We start from the raw sequence: 18754 nt of genomic DNA on the forward strand, positions 1-18754 counted from the left end.
CAGCTTGTTGGCTTAAAATGTACCCTCCTTGGTGTGGTCTCTTTTGGGGGCAGATTGGGAGAAAGAGAAACCAATAATGCAACTCTTTTGATACTGAAAATTGACAAATTTCTTTTTGAAATAGAGAACCAGTCCCTCCAAAAAAAAAAAAAAAATCTTTAGTAAGTTGACAAAAACATGAAAGAGGAGCATGTATTAAGGTTTGTAAAGGCATGCAGAAAATGTACAATGCAATTAATATTTCATTCAGGCTTTGATGTGGTTACAAATTCACATTTATATACATGCCATGATGTACAGCTGAACACTATGCCACAATTTAAGAATAAAAATGTAAGCCCAGCGAAATGACACTTTTCAAGAGCAGCTCTTCAACATCAGATTAGAGAAGCACAGTCTCATGTTGGCTCTTCTTTTGCAGATCTTTTTGAATGAGACAATTATAGGTGTTCTCAAGGACGGTAATAGGATGTTGAGCATTCCTGACTTCAGGGTAAGTAATTCAAGAGTCTGGGTGCGTCCCTCAACCTCCCACTTAGATGCATATGCACCTTGTCCTTAGATGGACAGTCTCTTTTCTCAACCACTACCCTTTTGTATAGCTCCTCATTTAGCATCCTAGCAGAAAGCATGTAAGGATATATATACACTTGCTTTCTCCAGGCCTGGGTGCATCAGGAGCTACAAGATATGTGCTTTAGAGTGAGCAGAACTTCCCCATTGGATGTTCTTCTGTTTCGACCATCAGTCCCAGTTCTGGTCTCTGATACATTCCCTCTGCCTTTCCTAATAGGACAATTAGTGGGGAGGAGGCAAACAGGAACACGGATGGGTCCTTAAGAGAGCTAAGGATTGTATTGTTCTGAAGCCTTGTAGTCTCTGCTTATTTGTCTTGCATCTTGGAACGCAGAGAAAAGAGCAGGTTCTATAGTTGTCTTAGTTTACCAGACTGCTGTGACAAATACCACACAATGGTTTGGTTTAACAACAAGAATTTATTGACCCATGGTTTTGGAGGCTAGAAGTCTAAAAGCAAAGTGTCGGCAAGGAAATGCTTTCTCCCCACAGTCTGTAGTGTTCTGGTGCTGGCTGGCTGCAATCCTTGAGGTCCCTTGTCTTACATTTCCACCTCCTGTCACGTGGTGATCTCTCACTCCTTGTGTCTGCTCTTCCAATTTTTACTGACCTCCAGCTTCTGGCTCCTCCTTCTGGCTTTCTCTGACTCCTGGCTTCTAGTTTCTTCTCCTTCCAAGGCCTCCAGTAATCCAGACTAAAACTCACCCTCATTCAGTTGGGCTACGCCTTAACTGAAAACAACGTCTTCAAGAGGCCCTATTTACAATGGTTTCCCATGTGCAGGAGTGCTGATTAAGAACATGTCTAAATTGGGGTACTTAATTCAGTTAACCACAATAGTAAAAGCCCTGAGTGGCCCTAACTGGTTTGTCCCAAGCAGGGCTGCCAACTTCTGAGGATCCTGGTGGAGAATCAAGGACGAGTCAATTTTTCATGGAAAATTCAAGAGCAGAAGAAAGGTGGGCTGTGGGCCTGAGAAGCAGGTTGTAACTTCTCTTCAGAGTCACTCAGACCCTGGGCTGATGGACTGTGGTGTGTTTGGGAGGGAAAAATAGGGCCCATCAAGCAGTGGATACCTGTGCAAACCCTTTCCCGATCTCTCTCCTGCCTCCTCAGGTTCTCCAAGGCAGGAAAGTGGAGCAGATTTGTTGGATGCCACCCTCTCAATTAAATCCTTTCCCTAAATTTCCTCCCCAATTAATTTTTAAATTAATAAGTCATAGTGAAAAAGCTAGCTTTCCTTTCTTAGAGGAAATTTGTAGCTGTAACTTTGGGATAAGAAAGAATCGAGGGCTCAATGTCAGGAGCATTTTTCTCCATGTACACTTTTCCTTCTGCCCTAGAGGCTTGTGCACCCTTTGCTGCCCTCCTGCTTTTCAAAATGCTGCAGGTGACGTTTTCTCATGTGTACCTTCCCTGCCCTTCTGCCCTCATCTAGTGCTCTGCAATACTTGAGAAATGGAGCCTTCTTAGATTTTTATGCAGCCTTGTCCTGGAGCAATGACCAGGCTCCTTTCGGGAATTTCACGGAAAGTTCTTATACTGATGGGGAACTTTCTTGGTAGTATGTACTCAGAGGAGACAGACAATGAGAACCCTTTGGTCATAGGCAGGTTGGACAACCATATGCCTTTGCAGGTGAACCCTTGTCAGAAGTTCTGCATTTCTTTGTCCTGACGATGGAGATCATTCACGCCTTGCTCACATTCTCTTTCCTACCTCCCACCTGCAGGAATAATTGGATCTGTTCAGATCAATGACGTTACCTTGAAGGGTTTCACCATCTATCCTTTGGAACTGAAAATGGACTTCCTTGAGAGGTCTGTTCCTACCTACCCCCAGGGGCACTTACAGTGACAAGGGAAGTCCTAACTCTTCAACTGGCTGATTAAGATTCCGAAAACAGGCATTTTACTCAAGAAGTGCTTTGAAATCAGGACTGAAACACTAGAACAAGTTTCCTAATTCCTATTTAAATACTTTTAGCCTTAACGTCTCACAGAAACAATGTTATAGAACAAGGCACAGAGTCTCTGAGAAGGAAACTTGGAGTCATTACTGGGACTAACCCTAACCCTAACACTAATGCCAACCATAACCCTAACACTAACCCTAACTAAAACACTAAAACAAGTCTCCAAATTCCTATTTAAATACATTTAGCCTTAACATCACACAGAAACAATGTTATAGCACAAGGCACAGAGTCTCTGAGAAGGAAACTTGGAGTCATTACTGGGACTAACACTAACCCAACCCTAACCCTAATCCTAACCCTAGCTCTAACCCTAACCCCAACCCAAACTCCAACCCCAACCTCGACCCTAACCCTAACCCTAGCCTTAACATTGCACAGAAACCATGTTATAGTGCAAGACACAAAGTCCCTGAGAAGGAAACTTGGAGTCAACACTGGAAATAACCCTACCTCTAACCCTAACCCGAATCCTAACCCTAACCCTAACCCTAACCAACATATCACAGAACCATGTTATGGAGCAAGACCCAGGGTCCCTGAGAAAGAAACTTGGAGTCAACACTGGGACTAACCCTGACCCTAAACCTAACCGTCACCCTGACCCTGACCCTGACCCTGATCCTGACCCTCACCCTCACCGCGTGGCTCCTCTTCCAGGCTCCATTCTGCCACTTGGAGGCCGGTACCAGAGAGCCATTTGGGTCCTGCCTTCTACCTTGGTACCTTGAGGGCTGGGCCTTCTCCCAAGGACACCTTTCTAAGACTGCCTGTACGTGAGTTGCCCTCACCCACTCTGGATTTCCAATTATGTACTCTTAAAGAGCCCCAAAGCAAAGCCTTAGTGTCCCTGTCAGGGACATTCTTTCTTGCCTTCCTTCCTGTCCTCTTCTTCCTTATTTCCAACCAATCTTTCCAACTTTTCTCAATCTTCCCGAGAAGATTTGTCATACTTACAAAAGAGCAAATCAACACACAGTTGGAAAAATTCAAACAGTAACAAGACGAAGAGAGTAAATGCTGGAAGTTCTCCATCAAACCCACCCCATTCCAATTCTTCCCTACATCTTAGAGCTAAACACTGCCAACAGTTTTCATATATAAATATTGCCTATGTGTTTCCAAACTGACACACAATTATTTTTACACTAATAACATATTCTGCAACTTACTTTTTTGGGGGGAGGGGAAAGGAAGTGTTAGTGTTCATCTAGTATATCTTTTTATGTATAAACACACATAGATAACATAAATGCACAAAATATCAGATCAACAAATTATCACAAAGTGAACACCATATAATTATCACTGAGATAAAATAAAAATAGAATATTGTCAGCACTCCTAATCATTTTCCTCCTTCTCCCCAAAGGTAATCACTATCTTGACTTATGATGTTCTCCATTTCGACTTCATGTCAATGGAATGATACAGCATGCATTTTTTTTTTTCATGTGGCTTCTTTTGTTCACATTGTTTGTGAATCATCCATTTATGGATGCTGCCATGAATAGAATTCCATTTTATGAATACACCATAATTTATTTAACCATTCTATTGTCGGATATTTGGATTATTTCCAGTGTTTGGATATTATAAAAATTAAATTATAGTGGTTTTTTTTTTTTTTGTAGTTCTGTTCATGACTGAGATATCTTTCTCAGGTTTTGGTACCAAGGTTTAGAGAGCTCATGAAATGATTTGTGTGAGACTGGTATTGAGTCTTCCTTAAATATTTGGTAGATTTTCTTAGTGAAAATTTCATGGGCTGGAGTTTTCTCTGTAGGATGGTTTGTGAATTTGGATTTGAGTCCTTCAAGATTAAAGTACTATTCAGATTTACATGTTCTTGAAAAGTTACTTTTTTTTTTATAAAAAAATGCAATTTTATTGAGATATTTTCACACACCATACAATCCATCCAAAGTATACAATCAATGGCTCGCACTATCATCATATAGCTGTGCATTCATCACCTCAATTAATTTTAGAACATTTTCATTACTCAAAAAGAAAAAGAAAACCCAAACATCCTATACCCCCTCCCCGCTTCTGTTGTTGACCCCTAGCATTGGTGTGGCACATTTGTTATTATTGATGAATGAATATTAATATATTACTGTTAACTATAATCCACAGTTTTGCAATAGGTTCATTTTCCCCATACACCACTCTATTATTGACTCCTTGTAATAGTATCTTACATTTGTTCTAGTTCATGAAAGAACTTTTTTTATATTTGTACTGTTAATCACCATCATTGTCCACTGCAAAATTCCCTGTGTTATACATTCTCATGTTTTAACCTTTATCTTTCTTTCTGGTGACATATAAGACTCTAAACTTCCCCTTTCAACCACATTTACACCCAACACAGCACTGTTAGTTATATTCACAATAATATGCTACCATCACTACTATCCATTTCCAAATGTTTAAGTTCAACCTAGTTAAACATTCTGCACGTATTAAGCAATTGGTTTCCATTCTCTAGCTTCACTCTATCTCCTGGAAGCCTATATTCTAGATTTTATGTCTATGAGTTTACATATTACAATTAGTTCGTATTAGTGAGAGCATACACTATTTGTCCTTCTGTGTCTGGCTTATTTCACTCAACATAATGTCCTCAATGTTCATCCATGTTGTCACATGCACCAGGACTTCATTCCTTCTCACTGCTGAATAACATTCCGTAATATATATATATACCACATTTTGTTTATCGATTCATTGGTTGATGGACACTTGGGTTGTTTCCACCTTTTGGCAATTGTGAATAATGCTGCTATGAACTTCGGTGTACAAGTGTCAGTTTGTATCCCTGCTTTCATAGCTGCTGGGTATATACTGAGTAGTGGGATTGCTGGATCATAAGGCAGCTCTACACTTCGCTTCTTGAGGAACTGCCAAATGGTCTTGCACGGTGACTACCATTTTAATTTCCACCAGCAGTGAATCAGTGTTCCCATTTCCCACATCCTCTCCAACACCTGTAGTTTCCTGTTTGTTTAATAGTAGCTTTTCTAGTAGGTGTGGAATGATATCTGATTGTGGTTTTGATTTTCATTTCCCTAATAGCTTGTGAAGATGAGCAGCTCTTCATAAGTTTTTTAGCCATTCGTAATTCCTCTTTGGAAAAATGTCTGTTCATGTATTTTGTCCATTTTCAATTGGGTTGTTTGTCTTTTTATTATTGAGTTATAAGATTTCTTTATATATTCTGGTTATCAAACCCTTATCAGATATGTGATTTCAAAATATTTTCTCCCATTGAGTTGGCTGCCTTTTCACCCTTTTCATAAAGTCTTTTGAAGCACAGAAGTATTCAATTTTGAGGAGTTCTCATTTATCTATTTTTTTCTTTCATTGCATGTGCTTTGGGTATAAGGTCTAAGAAACTACTGCCTATCACTAGAGCTTGAATATGTTTCCCTACATTTTCTTCTAGGAGTTTTATATTACTGGCACTTTTAGGTCTTTGATCCATTTTGAATTAAATTTTGTATAGGATGTGAGTGAGGGGTCCTCTTTCATTCTTTGGGATATGGATATCCAGTTCTCCCAGCCGCATTTATGGAAAAGACTATTCTGTCCCAGTTGAGTGGACTTGGGAGCCTTGTCAAAAATCAATTGACCATAGTAGATCTGAGAGTCTCTTTCTGAATACTTAATTCAATTTCATTGATCAATAATGTCTATCTTTATGCCAGTAGCATGCTGTTTTGACCACTGTGGCTATTGATATGCTTTGAAGTCAGGAAGCATGAGTCCTCCCACTTCATTCTTCTTTTTCAAGTTATTTTTGGCTATTTGATGTCCCCTGCCCTTCCAAATAAATCTGATAATTAGCTTTTCCATTTCTGCGAGATAGACTGTTGGAATTTTGATTGGTATTCCATTGAATTTGTAGACCAATTTGGGTAGAATTGACATCTCAGTGACATTTAGCCTTCCAATCATGAACATGGAATGTCCTTCCATTTGTTTAGGTCTTCTTTCATTTCTTATAGCAATGTTCTGTAGTTTTCTGTCTGCAGGTCCTTTTACATCCTTGGTTACGTTTCTTCCTAGATATTTTATTATTTCAGTTGCTAATATAAATGGAACTTTTTTTCTTGATTACCTTCTTGGATAGCTCATTACTAGTGAATAGAAACACTACCGATTTTTGTGTGTTGATCTTAATCCTGCCACTTTGCTGAACTTATTTATTTGCTCTAATAGCTTTGTTGTAGTTTTTTCAGCAATTTATAGATATAGGATCATGTTGTCTGCAAATAGTGAAAGCTTTGCTTTTTCCTTTCCAAATGGATTCCTTTTATTTCTTTTTCTTGCCTAATTGCTATAGCTAGAACTTCTTGAACAATGTTGATAACAGTGGTGGCAGTGGGCATCCTTGTCTTGTTCCTGATCTTAGAGGGAAAGCTTTCAATCTCTAACCATCAAGTATGATGTTAGCTGGGTTTTTTCGTATATGCCCTCTATCATGTTGAGGAAATTTCCTTCAATTCCCACTTGTCAAAGTGTTTTTATCAAAAATGGATGTTGAATTCTGTCAAATGCCTTTTTGCATCAGTCGAGATGATCATGTTGTTTTTCCCTTTCAATTTGTTAATTTGGTGTATTACATTAATTGATTTTCTGTGTTGAACCACCCTTGCATACCTGGAATAAAACCCACTTGGTCATGGTGCATAATTCTTTTAATGTGCTGTTGGATTCAATCTGCACCCATTTTGTCGAGGATTTTTGCATCTATATTTGTTAGAGAGATTGGTCTTTAGTTTTCTTTTCTTGTAGTATTTTTATCAGGTTTTCATATTAGGGTGTTGGCTTCATAGAATGAGTTAAGTACTGTTCCCTCTTCTTCCTTTTTTTGGAAGAATTTGAGCAGGATTGGTATTAATTCTTCTTGAAATGCTTGGTAAATTTGGGCTGTGAAGCCTTCTGGTCCTAGACTTTTTGTTGTTGGGAGGTTTTTGAAGACTGATTCAATCTCTTTATTGTGATTGGTTTGTTGAGGTCTTCTCTTTCTTCTTGACTGAGTGTAGGTTGTTCATGTGTTTCTAGGAAATTGTCCATTTCATATAAGTTGTCTAGTTTGTTAACATACAGTTGTTCATGGTATCCTTTTATAATCTTTTCTATTTCTTCAGGGTCTTTGGTAATGATCCCCCTCTTATTTCTGATTTTATTCAGTTGCATCTTCTCTCTTTTTGTCTTTGCCACTCTAGCTAAGAGTTTGTGGATTTGATTGATCTTCTCAAAGAACCAACTTTTGGTTTTATCAATTCTCTCATTTTTTCCCCCTCCATTTCATTTATTTCTGCTCTAATCTTCATCATTTCTTTCCTTCTGCTTGCTTTGGGCTTAGTTTGCTGTTCTTTCTCTAGTTTCTCCAAGTGTTCAGTTAGGTCTTTGGTTTTAGCTCTTTCTTCCTTTTTAATGTAGACATTTAGGGCTATAAATTTCCCTCTCAGCACTCCTTCACTGCATCTATAAGTTTTTTTAATGCATTTTTAATTGTGAACTTTAATATATATACATAACAGTGATAACTTTCAAAGTATGATTTAACAAGCAGTTAGAGAGCAAATTTCAAAGAATATCATGGGTCACAGTTCCACAACTTCAACTATTTCCATTATTGTAAAACATAACATACATACATAAAGGTGTTAACTTTTGGCGTACAGTTTAACAAGCAGTTATATAGGTAATCTCAAAAATTGTTATGGGTTACGGTGCCACAGTTTCAGTTCCTTCCTTTTTATGCAATATAAGGATATATACAGAAAGGTGAAGACATTCAAAGCACAATTCAACAAATAGCTATAGGGCAATTTCAAAGGATGTTATAGGTTACAGTTCCACCATGTCATTTACTTCCTTCCAGCTATTCTAACACCCCAGCATCTATATCTATATCTTTCTATATCTATATCTATATCTAAAGTTTCAGTATTCATAGACCTTTGTTAAATCTCATCTTGTTTGTTGCTACCCCTTCCTCTTGCCCAATCTCTCTCTCCCTCCATCTTCAGGGGTGTCTAGGCAGTGAGCACAATAACTCGTTCACAGTGAAAAGGGGTATCGACAGTATGGAGAAGGGGGCTGCATCTGATTGTTGTTCTTAAAGAGGCTGTTGCTTCTGGGTTTTAGGACTTGTCTTGCATAGGAACCCTGGTGGATTTAAGTCTCTGAGAGACAAAACTTAGCAAGTCAACATCCTATAGAATTTCAAGTAGGGATCTAGGTATTTGGGGACTACTTTTAGTAAGTAGTGCTGTGGCCATTTGGGATGTCTAGCTGGAGCTTGCATAAGAGAAACCTCCAGGATAGCCTCTCAACTCTATTTTGGATCTCTCAGCCACTGTGACCTCTGCTTGTTACCTTTCTTTTCTTTTCTCCCTTTTGGTCAAGTAGGCTTTTTCAATGCCTCACTGCCAGGGCCAGGCTCATTCCTGGGCATCATGTCCCACATTGCCAGGGAGATTCATTCCCCTGGGAGTCATGTCCCTCGTTGGGGGTGGTGGTGGTAGTGGTTAATGAATTTATTTGCTGAGTTGGACTTAGAGAGAGAAACTCTGTAAGTTTTGCTATGTTGTGTTGTTGATTTCATTTGTCTCAAGATATTTACTGATTTATCCTGCAATTTCTTCTTTGACCTACTGGTTGTTTAGAGTGTGTGTTTAACCTCCACATATTTGTGAAATTTCCAATTCTCTGATTCTTGCTGATTTCCAGCTTCATTCCATTATGAGTGGAGAAAGTGCTTTGTGTAATTTCACTTTTTAAATTCATTAAGACCCGTTTTGTGTCCCAGCATGTGCTCCATCCTGGAGAATGTTCCATGAGCACTTAAGCAGAATGTCTATCCTGCTGTTTTGGGGTGCAATGTTCTATATATTTCTATTATGTCTAGTTCACTTACCATATTATTTAGGTTTTCTGTTTCTTTATTGACCCTCTGTTTAGATGTTTTATCTATTGCCAAGAGTGGTGTGTTGAAGTCTTCCATTATTATAGTAGAGATGTCTATTATTTCCTTCAGTTTCACCAGTGTTTGCCTCATATTGTGGGGGGCACCTTGATTAGGTGCATAGATATTCATGATTGTTATTTCTTCTTGGTGAATTGCCCCTTTTATTAATATATAATGCCCTTCTTTGTCTCATAACATTTTTGCATTTAAAGTCTATTTTGTATGATATTATTATAGTTACCTCAGCTTTTATTTTATTATTTTAATTTTTATATTTTTTTGTTACTACTTGACTGCAATATCTTTTTCCATCCTTTCACTTTCAACTTATTTGTATCTCTGGGTTTAAAATTAGTCTCTTGTAAACAGCATATCCATGGATCATATTTTTTTATCCATTCTGCCAATCTTTGTCTTTTGATTGGGGGAATTTACTCTATTAATATTCAACCAGTTTATCCTTTAGGTTTTGTTTGTCAGATCTGATTTTTTCTCTCTTTTTATTCTTTTAGTTACCCTTATTAGTAATATTCATTTCTATACACTCCTTCAAGCCTCTCTCTCATGTCTTTTCTTTTCAGTCAGCAAAACTCCCTTTAGGATTTCTTGTAGGACAGGTCTCTTGTTAATGAACTCTCTCAGCTTCTGTTTATCTGTGAATATTTTAAACTTCCCCTTATTTTTGAAGGATAGCTTTGCTGGATAGAAAATGCTAAGCTGGCAATTTCTTTCTTTCAGTATCTTAAATATATCATACCACTGCTTTCTCACCTCCATGGTGTCTGATGAGAAATCAGCACTTAGTCTTATTTGGCTTCTCTTGTATGTTGTGAATCACTTTTCTCTTGCTGCTTTCAGAAATTTCTCTTTCTCTTTGGCATTTGACAATCTGATTGGTATGTGTCTTGGAGTAAGTCTATTTGGATTTATTCTTCTGGAGTATGTTGGGATTCTTGGATTTGCATATTTATGTCTTTTATAAGGGTTGGGAAAATTTCAGCTATTATTCCCTCAAATATTCTTCCTGGCCCTGTTCTCTTCTTCTTCTGGGACACCTATGATATGTATGTTTATGTTTCATGTTAATCATTTTCCTGAGACTTTACTGAAATGTTACCATTTTCCCCTCCATTTTTTCTTTCATCTGTTTGAATTTGGTTGCTCTGTCTTCTAGTTCACTGAGCTTTTCATCTGCTTCTTTAAATTTGCTGTTGTGTGCCTCTAGTATATTATTAATTTTAGCTACAGTGTCTTTCATTTCATTAGGGCCTGCTATTTTTCTAAGTATTCTTTGAAATTCTTCTTTGTGCTTACATAGTGTCTTCTTAATATCCTTTATCTCTTTATCCATCTTGTTGAGTTTGTTTAGGACATCTCTGATTAGTTGTTCTACATTCTGTGTCTCCTCTACCTTTTTAATTTGTTCCTTTGACTGGGCCATATCATCCTATGTTTTAGTATGCTTTAGGACTTTTTCCTGGTATCTGGTCATCTGATTATCTTGATGGATCTATTCTGAAGGTCTGTTTCTCTCTCATCTATAATTTAGTTGTTGCTTGGGTTTGTATTAGGGCACATCTTTGAGAGTTGGATTGTCAGTATTTCCTAGCCAAAGCAGGGGTGGGTATCCATGCAAGGGTGTAGACCAGCTCCAATAGGCCTTGGACAGGATCTGGAAAGACTCCAGAAAAACCTTCATTTTCCCCTGCACTTTCCAACCTACCCAGAAGATGGTGCTCTTTGGTTACTTATTTCACCCCTAGAGCCCTTGAAAGAGTGGCACCCATCAGTATCTGACTGGGCAGAGCTGAAACTGTGGAGATCTCACTTCACTGGTCCATGTCTGGCTCAGCGTTGGGCTGTGTTCCCCTCTGTACTTGGGGCAGAGGATTTCCACAGCCATTCCAGTCTGCAGCCATCTCCCAGGCAAGGATCAGACCACCTGCCACTGCTTCCAAGGGTGGGGGTGGGTATCAGGAGCCACAGCGAGAGTCACCATCTCTGCCCACTTTTTCTCAGTCCTGTCACACCTCACTGATCTGGGTGTTGAAAAGTCCTCCCCCACCCCCCGCCCAGTCCCTAGTTGATTTGGACAGTTTTTGCCAGGCTTCTTGCTGTTTTTGGGAAAGAAGTAGGTTCTGCTGTTCCCTCCCTAATCCTCCATTCTGGAGGCTCCTCCTTGGTGCTCTTTTCTATCCCCTTCCCTAGCAGCTTGTGTTCTGCTGTGGGTTCCTGTGGGCTTGGGTCTCTGTGTCTGGATATAGGTGGGGTTCTGTCTCACTACTGTGAGAGATTTTATTGTCTGTGTTCTAGTTTGCTAATGCTGCCAGAATGCAAAACACCAGAGATGGATTGGCTTTTATATAAGGGGGTTTATTTGGTTACACAGTTACAGTCTTAAGGCCATAAAGTGTACAAGGTAACACATCAGCAATCGGGTACCTTCACTGGAAGACGGCAAATGGTGTCCGGAAAACCTCTGTTAGCTGGGAAGGCACATGGCTGGCGTCTGCTCCAAAGTTCTGGATTCAAAATGGCTTTCTCCTAGGATGTTCCTCTCTAGGCTGCAGTTCCTCAAAAATGTCACTCTTAGTTGCACTTGGGGTATTTGTCCTCTCTTAGCTTCTCTGGAGCAAGAGTCTGCTTTCAGTGGCCGTCTTCAAAATGTCTCTCATCTGCAGCTCCTGTGCTTTCTTCAAAGTCTCCCTCTTGGCTGTAGCTTCTCTTCAGAATGTCACTCTCAGCTGCACTGAGTTCTCTCTGCCCATGAGCTTATTTACACGGCTCCAGTAACTCAACTTAGACCCACCCCGAATGGGCGGAGCAATACCTCCATGGAAATTATCCAATCAGAGTCATCACCCACAGTTGGGTGGGGCACATCTCCATGGAAACATTCAAAGAATTACAATGTAATTAACACTGATAGGTCTGCCCACACAAGATTACATCAAAGACAATGGCATTTGGGGGACACAATATATTCAAACTGGCAGAGTCTGTGTCCCTGGTGGGAGGTGGGCGTGATCCTGGCCACTGCCTCTGGGCACTTCCCGAGCTCTGTGGGCCTGTGTGAGGGGGAGGGGAGAGGACCAGCCAGTCTGGGATGGAAATTTCCTCTGTGATGTTTTTCTCTTTCTTTGATTCAGCATTTGTGGAATCCTTTCCAGTCTTTATCTTCCTCCAGAGTTCTAGCAAGTGAGATTAATCCTTTTTTTTTTTAGCTGTATCTCTGGGGAGGGTTTTTCAGTAGATGTCTTATGTCACCATGTTAATGTCACTCTGAAAAAGTTAGTTTGGATAAAATATTTTATTCTGGAAAGCATTTCATTTTATCTAAAGTTTCAAATGCATCACCTTTAACTTGTTCATTATCTATGTCTAGATCATCCATCTGTAGTTATGTTGCCTTTTTCATTTCCATTATTGATTATTCATACATTCTCTCACTCTCTTTATTTTTGTCTTGATTATTCTCTCCAGAGCATTATCAATTATATTAATTTTTTAAAAAAACAATGTTTGGCTTTGATTCTTACCACATAATGGATTTTTTTCTGTTTCTTTAATCTCTTGTGTTATCTTTTTTTTTTTTAATATACTTTTTAAAGGAGCAATTTGCTTTCTTTTAAAAGCATTTCTTAAAGCAGATGCTTAGATAACTGATTTTCACCCTTTATTCTTTTTTAATATATGAATTTTCTTAAATATATGAATTTAGGCTGTTTTCATTTAAGCATGGATTTGGGTTACTTTTATATGTTTTATTTTCATCACCAATGAATTAAAAATATGTTCTAATAATCCAAGAAGAACAGATAAGCTATTTAACGTTCTGGGGATGCCCAGAAATGACTATGGTCTGTTAATTTCTGATGGATGTAGTAGGAACAAGTTCACTGAAATGTTGCTATAGTATGTAACTTTCTTGGGGTAAAGTAGGAACATGTTGGAAGTTAAGCAGTTATCTTAGGTTAGTTGTCTTTTTCTTACTCCCTTGCTATGGTCTCTTTGAAATGTTCTTTTATTGTATGTTTGTTTTCTTTTTAACTTTTTTTTTCATACAGTTGATTTGAAAAAAGAAGGGAAAGTTAAAAAAAAAAAAAAAGAAAAAAGACAAACAAGGAAAAAAAAACAAAAAAACAAAAAACGATGTAGTGCCCCCTTGAGGAGCCTGTGGAGAATGCAGGGGTATTCGCCTACCCCACCTCCATGGTTGCTAACATGACCACAGACATAGGGGACTGGTGGTTGGATGGGTTGAGCCCTCTACCATAAGTTTTACCCTTGGGAAGACGGTTGCTGCAAAGGAGAGGCTAGGCCTCCCTGTATTTGTGCCTAAGAGTCTCCTCCTGAATGCCTCTTTGTTGCTCAGATGTGGCCCTCTCTCTCTGGCTAAGCCAACTTGAAAGGTGAAATCACTGCCCTCCCCCCTACGTGGGATCAGACACCCAGGGAAGTGAATCTCCCTGGCAACGTGGAATATGACTCCCGGGGAGGAATGTAGACCCGGCATCGTGGGATGGAGAACATCTTCTTGACCAAAAGGGGGATGTGAAAGGAAATGAAATAAGCTTCAGTGGCAGAGAGATTCCAAAACGAGCCGAGAGATCACTCTGGTGGGCACTCTTACGCACACTTTAGACAACCTTTTTTAGGTTCTAAAGAATTGGGGTAGCTGGTGGTGGATACCTGAAACTATTAAACTACAACCCAGAACCCATGAATCTCGAAGACAGTTGTATAAAAATGTAGCTTATGAGGGGTGACAGTGGGATTGGGAATGCCATAAGGACCAAACTCCACTTTGTCTAGTTTATGGATCGATGTGTAGAAAAGTAGGGGAAGCAAACAAACAGACAAAGGTACCTAGTGTTCTTTTTTACTTCAATTGCTCTTTTTCACTCTAATTATTATTCTTGTTATTTTTGTGTGTGTGCTAATGAAGGTGTCAGGGATTGATTTAGGTGATGAATGTACAACTATGTAATGGTACTGTAAACAATCGAAAGTACAATTTGTTTTGTATGACTGCGTGGTATGTGAATATATCTCAATAAAATGATGATTAAAAAAAAAATAAATAAATAAAGCTACCTATCTACTTTCTGAAAAAAAAAAAAAATATGTTCTAATTTCCATTGTGATTTCTTGTTTGACCTATGGTTTATTCTGTAGTGCATTTCTTAACTTCCATACATTTGGATATTTTATAGTTATTTTTGTTATCAATTTCTTGTTTAATTGCACTGTGGTCTGAGAATTTAAAGTACATTGGGACTTGTTTATAGCCCAAGATAAGGTCAAATTTGTAACTGTTTGGTGTATAATGGAAAAAGTACGTATATTCTGCATGTTAGATCAATGTTCTATGTATGTCAATTAGTTCAATTGTGTTACTCATCTTGTTTCAAATATTTTATGTCTGTATTGTTTTCTGTTTTCATTGTCTATCAGTTATTGAGAAGGGTGAACATTTTCCACTGTGTGAATTTATTTCTCCTTGTTATTCTGTCAATTTGCCTTATATTTTAAAAATCTATATTTTTTTGATTGCACAGATTTGAATGATATATATATATATGTATAATTTGCAAATTTTATTGTCATGAGTAGTTCCTCTTTATCCTTAGTAATGCTTCTTGCCTTAAAGTCAACTGTTTTTGCTTGTAATAATGTTGGAGCAACTTCCTTTTGGTTAGAGTTTCCATTTCATATCTTCATTCTTTTTCTTTCATTCTATTCAATTACCTTATATTTTAGATCATTCTCTTATACACAGTGTATAATTGCTTTATAAGAAAAATCCAGTCCAGCAATCTTTGTCTTTTAATTAGAATATTTCAGAGACTCCAATTTTACGTTAAACTGTCTTGCTGTACCCCTTTTGTCTCTTACTGTCTTCTGTATTTACTGTTCTTTTATTTCTTTGACTTCATTTTGGAAATTTGCTTCTTAGTATACTAACTCTCTATTTAGCTATGTCTAGTATGATGTTCAAAACATCCATTAAGTTCTTAATTTCAGTGATGACAATTTTTAGTTCTAGAATTTTCATTCCATAACTTCATAACATGGTTTTTTTTAATGGTTTCTACTTCACTGTCAAAATTCTCAGTCTTTCCTTTTATCTCTTTGAACATATTAATTTTTAAGCACAGTTATTTTAAAGGCTTTGTTTGATAAATCCATTATCCAGACCTTCTGTGAATCTGTTTTGCTTGTCTCTCATTTCTCCTAGTTTTTAACCACATTGTCCTTTTTCCCCCATATGCTTGCTTATTTTGGGGGTGCCAGACAGTATATATGAAAAATACTCAAACTAATTCGAGGTCTGTGATGATGCTACCTTCCTCTTGAGAGGATCTGCGTTGGCTTCTGGAGGTGACTAGGGACACCAGCAGTCCCAGATCATTTTAGTCCAGTGACGAGGATGGGTTGATTTGAAACAAAACTTCAATTCATAGGGGACTTGTCTATTTCCAGTTCACCCTTCTCCTAGGGTACAGCCCTTTAAGGTCCCAACCCAGAGAGTATAGTATTTAATAAGGCTCCCTCTTGTACAGTTTTTGTCCTGATAAACCTGTGAGGCTCTGCAAAGTTCTGCTCAGCTCCTCAGCCACCTGTTCCTGAAGAAGCAGATTCCTCTCATGGAAGAGCTGCTCTGATGTCTTCTTGTCTCTGGGTTTTCTTTGCCTGGATCTTGGTCCTGTAATTCTTCACTAGGCTGCAAGCAGATTTTAAAAAAATTTCATAGCTTTTCTAGGTGTTGTCAGCAGTAGGTTCACCTCCATTACTAGTATTTAATTCTGGAAGCAGAAGAGCTGCTTTAAAAAAAATAGGACATTATCTATCACAGGGTAGGAGCAGCAGTAGCTTTGCAATTCTTGGGTTGATGCCAGATGTTTTCCTTTGTCACTCCTAGGTCAGGGGCAGTAGGATAGAACTTCTAGGATATATCACATTCTAAACTCACTTCCCCTTTCAGTGCCATAGGGCATCTCTGTCACACTTTCACTCCCCAAGTGCCTTAGGCTGTGCCTCACCAGTGTGAATCTGTTCCTGCACCTCAAACCCCTGTCCCTTACAGAACTGGAATTATGGAGTTGTGTTCATCAACGGGCGTAACCTGGGGCGATACTGGTATATTGGACCTCAGGAAACACTGTACCTTCCTGGTGTCTGGCTTAATCCAGAGGACAATGAGGTGAGCCAGCCCCACCTGCCTCGATGCCTCATAAACCTTCAGGACAAAAATTTCAGAGTGTTTCCCATCCTTACCGTTTCTTCCTGTCAACCTTTCTTTACTTCTCAGATCATTGTGTTTGAGATAATGATGAATGGCTTAGTCATTGAAACCACGGATAAACCCAAGCTGTAAGATTCTATGCAAACATACTTCCTAGATTGTTGGAGTCCATCTACAGCTGGCTTTCCAAGATTTACATCAAGAACATCAAACACGGCGCTGCCTGCAATAGCAAAAATGTAAAAATAACCTAAAAAAATCAACAGCAGAATTTTTATGCATATCATAGCATATATCTATATGATGGCTATTTTTTAGAAAAGCTTTATAAAGTCTTCAAAATCTCTAATGACTGATGTTTTTAATCTAGCTAAAGGCTTATTTCTTAGCAGGCTCTTATTCTCTAATCAAATGTGTCTTGCACCATGAAATGTGTTGACTTTGACAATGGCAGGTTATTAGCTTACAAGCTTACAGTTTTGAGGCCATGAAAATGTCCAAATCAAGGCATCATCAAGATGATGCTTTCTTCCCAAAGACCAGCTGCCTGTGGTCTTTGGCTCCTCTGCTGACAAGGTGGCAGTTGCTAGTCTCTCCCTTTTTTTTCCAGGTTTAGTTGATTGCAGCTTCTTGCTTCTGTAGCTTTCTCTCTCTCTCTCTCTCTCACTCTCTTTCTCTCTTTCTTTCTTTCTCTCTCACTTCATCCCATTTATAAAGGACTCCAGTAAGAGGATTAAGACCCATCCTGAATCAGGTGGGTCACTCCCTAACTGAAGTAACCTGATCAAAAGTCCCTACTTACAATGGGTGTACACTCATGGGAATTGATTAGATTTAAGAACTTGTTTTTCTGGGGTGCATAGTGCTTCACATCACCACAGTGAATAACCCAACCAATCTCTGAAATGACACCGTTGGAAACCAACCACCTTCTTATAATTAAAGCATAACACATGGCCTAAATACAAACCATTGCACTACAACAAAATCTCATCACCTTTTAAAATATAGTGCCTAGGGCTCCAAGTAATTTAGGCAATAAATGGGTGTCCAAAGGGAAGAAGGAAACTTCGTGTTTGGGATGAGGTCAAAGGAGTCAGATTATCTTCTCTCCCACTAATATAAATGATTGTCTTGCTGAAGGAGGATTCCTTCATTTACCTACAATTCCTTCATAAAACCGTTTTTCTGGGACGCTGGTCTCAAATCCGTGAACTCTGTACTCTGTGGAACTGTAGCATAAGGGGGTAAACAGAACTGATGATCATTAGAATCATGAGTAAGTATTATATTTCAGATGTAACATATGTACCATTTCTAAAGTTAACAAGAACCATGCAACATACCCATTTCATAGATGGGGAAGCCAAGGTTCAAAGAAGAATTTGAATATATGTTTCTCTTCTTTTGTTATTATATCACGAACCTGAATCAGGGTTTTCCAATGATGAATGCATTAGTGATACTCAGTGGCATCAAGCCTTCAGTTGGTTTAGAGGAAAAAGCTCACAGCTTAGAATTCTTTATCCAACAAAACTCTTTTAAGAAAATCAAAATTAAAGAAAACAAAATATAGAACTTTTAGACAAACAAAAGTCAAGAAAGTGAATCCTCAGAAGATCCAAACACTAAAGGAAATTCTAAAGCACCCTTTTCAGCTGGGGTTCCAAAAGAAAATGAAATCTCACAGAAAATGTTTTCAATGATTAATTTCTTATTGTGTCATTCTGCATGCGTATTAGAGAAGCTTATTTGTCATTAATTAATCACGGGTGCCGTAGGGCATTACAGCTTAGTTCTCTCAGAGAACCCGAGATGAGAAAAGAGATCCTAAAGAATGTACCACAAGCAGAAAGAAAATGATCCCAGATGGAAGGTCTGAGATTCAAGAAGGAATGTGGAGCAAACTTAGGATGCTGACATGTATGTGAGTAAATATGAACAAACATTAACTCAGTAAAAAACA

The 18754-nt window shown here is 38.5% G+C and overlaps 1 protein-coding gene across 1 annotated transcript in view; it reads left to right on the forward strand.

The window, feature by feature from the left end:
- The window catches only part of LOC119537432 (beta-galactosidase-1-like protein 3), a 52890-nt gene extending 35838 nt beyond the window's left edge, over positions 1–17052 (forward strand). The window contains exons 14-19 of the mRNA XM_037839877.1: positions 422–493; positions 1457–1535; positions 2309–2396; positions 3212–3323; positions 16630–16746; positions 16855–17052. Coding sequence (XP_037695805.1) covers positions 422–493; positions 1457–1535; positions 2309–2396; positions 3212–3323; positions 16630–16746; positions 16855–16920 — 534 coding nt within the window. The 3' untranslated portion in view covers positions 16921–17052. The remainder of the gene's footprint in view (positions 1–421; positions 494–1456; positions 1536–2308; positions 2397–3211; positions 3324–16629; positions 16747–16854) is intronic.
- The last annotated feature ends 1702 nt before the right edge of the window (positions 17053–18754 follow it).

Source organism: Choloepus didactylus, chromosome 6 (genome assembly GCF_015220235.1).
Source record: "Choloepus didactylus isolate mChoDid1 chromosome 6, mChoDid1.pri, whole genome shotgun sequence".
NCBI lineage: Eukaryota > Metazoa > Chordata > Mammalia > Pilosa > Megalonychidae > Choloepus > Choloepus didactylus.